The sequence below is a fragment of the Equus asinus genome, chromosome 17 (genome assembly GCF_041296235.1).
Source record: "Equus asinus isolate D_3611 breed Donkey chromosome 17, EquAss-T2T_v2, whole genome shotgun sequence".
Classification (NCBI taxonomy): domain Eukaryota; kingdom Metazoa; phylum Chordata; class Mammalia; order Perissodactyla; family Equidae; genus Equus; species Equus asinus.
Window position 1 is genome coordinate 24,646,538 of NC_091806.1, and position 4,317 is coordinate 24,650,854.

At 36.5% G+C, this 4,317-nt stretch overlaps 1 protein-coding gene across 1 annotated transcript; it reads left to right on the forward strand.

The window, feature by feature from the left end:
• The first annotated feature begins 1,308 nt into the window (after window positions 1-1,308).
• On the forward strand, window positions 1,309-1,989 carry LOC106844135 (olfactory receptor 10A7-like). The gene has a single exon (XM_014861434.3). It carries the CDS (start codon window positions 1,309-1,311, stop codon window positions 1,987-1,989), a length of 681 nt encoding a protein of 226 aa, XP_014716920.3.
• The last annotated feature ends 2,328 nt before the right edge of the window (window positions 1,990-4,317 follow it).

A 4,317-nucleotide genomic window follows, 5' to 3' on the forward strand; every position in this document is an offset into this window, starting at 1 on the left:
TGTATGAATGATTGGCAGCTTCTTCTTGCTACTGTAGCTGTGCCTACCTCTAGAACTCTTCATTACTCCATATCTTTGTAAGTTGTTGCTTTTAATCTGCTGATGACCTGCAAGTCAGTTAACCAAACATATTAAATCTGTGAATAAGCTAAGTGTAAGGTGGGAACTAGCGAGCTCTCAGGGAATAGACCTAGAATCTTTTTAATAATATTATTTCTCTGAAATGGTTTTTATTAGAGAAGCAAATTCCAGATAGATGTGGCAATACTGTATATTATTAGGGTTATTAATAATAAATGTTATTTGTGGATTGTTTCCTACGTGTTGACATTGCCTTAAATTTTTTATACACGTTATTTAATTTATTCCTCAAGAAATTGGTTCTATCATTATGCTCAATTTATGCACAGTGAAACCATTCAAGACCCTGCAATATGGAAGTAGTAGAGCTGGGAGAATTGGCAACTACTGTGATCCATGGCTGGTTTTGTTGTTGGTGTGCACAGCCTTTGTTATTTAGGGTATCACAGTGTTTAAGCACTAGAGGGTCACATCAGTATGATACAGAATTCCCATAGGCTGCTGTTTCTCCCTTTAATTTTAGGTTAATGGGTGCCATATGAAGCAATGTCCTTCACTGCTTTTTACTTGAGTGCTGCATCATGCTGCTCTGTTGGTCGGTATAGAACAGTGACATAATAGGATCTTTTTGAAGAGATGAGGCATGAGTAAGTCTTTGAGAAATAAGCAGGGTTTAGAAAGATTATGAATGGGCAAAAGAGCATACTCTTAGAGAAAAGACAAATATATCTGCTTAACTTAATCAGTACTTGGGTCTGAAATTCTTAATCTCATCAAGAGAATATTCCCTCCAAAAGCCAAAGAAAAGATTTCCATTTGTGGTACAATTCAGATACTCAAGATATAATCTCAGACCGATACTTCTCCTTGCTCTTACTTGCGTCTTGAATCCTCAACATTGTGACATAAAGGGCATTTGCTTTCTGTCTTCAGGTGAGTGGCTAGTTCTGTAAGAGGGAAGTGACCTGAAAAATGGATATGATAAAAACAAACTTCACAGTGACTGAGTTTGTGTTCCTAGGGCTCTCATCTCATCCAAAGATGCAGTTCATTCTTTTTATTATGTTCTTGTTATTCTATTTATTAATGTTGGCTGGTAATATTATTATTATCACTATTATCCAGATAGAACCTCCTCTCCAAACTCCCATGTACTTTTTCCTTGCTAACTTGTCCTTTTTGGATATCTGCTACACATCCACCAATGTCCCACAAATGCTATTCAACATGGTGGGAAAAAAGAAGACCATCTCATTCTCCAGATGTGCTACTCAGATGTACTTCTCCCTCTCCTTTGGAATGATTGAATGTGTTCTCCTTGGTGTCATGGCTTATGACAGATATGTAGCCATTTGTCATCCTCTTCATTATACTGTTATTATGAACCAAATAACCTGTGTCCAATTGGCAGTCATTTCTTGGTCCAGTAGCTTCCTGAGTTCTTTGATTATCAATGTCCTCACCTTGAGTTTGCCCTATTGTGGGCCCAATGTTCTGAATCACTTTTTTTGTGAGGTACCTTCTGTCCTGAGGTTGGCTTGCACTGATACCTTATTTACTGAGCTGGTTGTTTTCATCTTCAGTATTATCATTGTCTTCATTCCTTTTCTCCTCATCATTGTTTCCTATGCCCAAATCCTTCTATCAGTTCTCAGGATGCAGTCAGCCTCTGGGAGGCACAAGGCACTGTCCACCTGTGCCTCTCATCTGACAGTGGTGACCTTATTCTATGGAACTGCCATCTTCATGTACATGAGACCCCAGTCCAAGTCCACCAGGGCTGGAGGCAAGATCATTGCAGTGTTCTACACTGTGATCACACCTATGCTCAACCCCTTGATCTATAGCCTAAGGAACCAGGATGTGAAAGGGGTTATAAAGAGAGCTATTGCAAGACAGAGGACATGAGAGCTCTTAATGGGATGCTAAAGTTAACTGGTATTCTAAGCTAGTTGACTTCCGAATATGAAGTGAGAGAGTAAAAAATAGCTTGGGCTGTCAACATCTGCCTTGCCGTTCACAACAGACACATAAATCCAGCTTCAGATACAGCAGGAAACATGTCTCTCCAAGAACAAACCACAGCTTTAATGTGTCAGAACAACTCCCTTCATTGAGTGACTTCTATTTCCATACTCAGAAATATTGATTCTCTAAAATTATAGACTATCTGGAATTGATTGCTTGAAATTATACCAGTAATATGAAACTTTTTATTGCTGCCTGGAGGATCTAAAGCACCTGGAGATGGAGAAGCATTCTTAACTTTCAACTGAGGAGCAGAACTTCAGTTATGTGTTTTCACATCTGTCTTAATTTTGCAGTTTCCAAGAAAACAAGACCCTGCACCTACTTTGTGGTAGATCTGATTTTGACCCCTTTACATACAGCCTTGCTTTGCAATGAGTGTCAAAACATCGCTTCATTTAAATTTCATCTTAACTCTAACCTTCCCTCAAAATCCTGGCATGTGATATTTGTCTTTGCAGTGAATCAATAAATCTGATTTTATCTGTTTGTTCCTGGTGGTCTTATGATGATTACGTGGACAAGAAGATAATGATCATCACAGGCAGAATATTTGGTCAAATGTTCATTTTTGATGGATTAATTCATTCATTCACTACATATTACTGAATGACTATATAACATAATGTTAAATAAAATAGAAACACTTCCTTTCCTGATAGATACATAAATACTTATAATATACATATAGTACACACACTTATACTGACAAATTGTCATAATGAAATAAAGGAAATAATCATCAAGGGACAGTTCCAGACAATAATAGGTAGGGTGACTTTCTCTGTGGAGGCTGCATGCAAAGATCAGAAGGACAGATAGGAGGGCAACTGAAGAGACAAACTTTCTAGCTAGAGGGTGGTTGTGAAGAAAGACTGTGGAGGTGTGAGAGAGTTTGCTCTATTTGGAGGAATAACAGAAACTAGTGAGAATCAGGGCAGCAGGAGGTGTGGCTAGGGACGTAGGCAGCAGATCGACCATACAGAGCTGAGTTGACTGAGGTAAGAAGTAATGATTTATTCTTAGCAAAATGTAAGTATTATGAAGAAGGGTGATATGACACAACTTACATTTTTGAAAAGACTGTCTGGATGCTGTGTGAAACACAGGCATGTGTGTATATATATATATATATATATATATATATATATACATAAAATCACAAATTTGTGGAAACAAAAATTTTCTTCGTTTTGAAGGTTTCCACCCAGTGGTGTCTTTAAAAATAAATATTTTTTGAGGGCTGGCCTGGTAGCACAGCAATCAGGTTCGCACATTCTGCTTTGGCGGCCCAGGGTTCGCTGGTTCGGATCCTGGGTGCGAACACGTCACTGCTTGGCACACCATGCTGTGGTAGGCGTCCCACATATAAAGTAGAGGAAGATGGGCATGGATGTTAGCTCAAGGCCAGTCTTCCTAAGCAAAATGAGGAGGATTGGCAGCAGTTAGCTCAGGGCTACTCTTCCTCCAAAAAATAAATAAAAAAGTAAAAATAATTATTCTTTGAATTGAGAATAACAAAATATAATTTAACATTAATATACTTAGTAAACTTGAATATGGCCTTTGATTAACATGTTATTAAATTAGAAATAAACTGTTTCTAAAATTTCCTCACTTTGTTTCACAATTTAGAATAAAATGAAAAGAATGTAATTTTCCTTTCACAGATATATGGCAACTAAAATGTGACCATTTCTTGTACCTAAATATAAAGGTCATACACAATCAGTACATGAAGCATCTCTGATGGAATAAGGGAAGTAGACGTCACTGGTTTAAAATCAATTTAAAAAGTAAAAAGCAAAACCACTAACAACTGAACAGCCATATTAATTGAACAGTAGTTTTTTTTTTGTATATTTGCCTTGATATACAAATGATTTTATATACTGTAGATGTGCTCAATACATGAATGCGGAGTAGAAGCATATACTTCCAAGCAACTTTCTTTGAACAATTTATTTAAAGTAAAAAGTGACATTTAAAATTCTCCCAAATGTTAACAAATAAGAAATACGTGCTTAGTTGGCTATTTATAAATTGGAAACGAAGCATTAAATTAGTGTTGAAAAAGAAATATGAAATGCCTAAAGGTATATAAAATTATTTTTTTTCTTTTACAAAAATTACCAATCCTTCTTTCTCTCAAACTCTATAAATTGATGAATTAGTTAAAAATGCAGAGAAAAGTTACAGAACCATTCT

What these genes read in the sequence shown, in the direction of transcription:
- LOC106844135 (XM_014861434.3), top strand. Translation starts at nt 1,309, where the DNA reads ATGGTGGGAAAAAAGAAGACCATCTCATTCTCCAGATGTGCTACTCAG.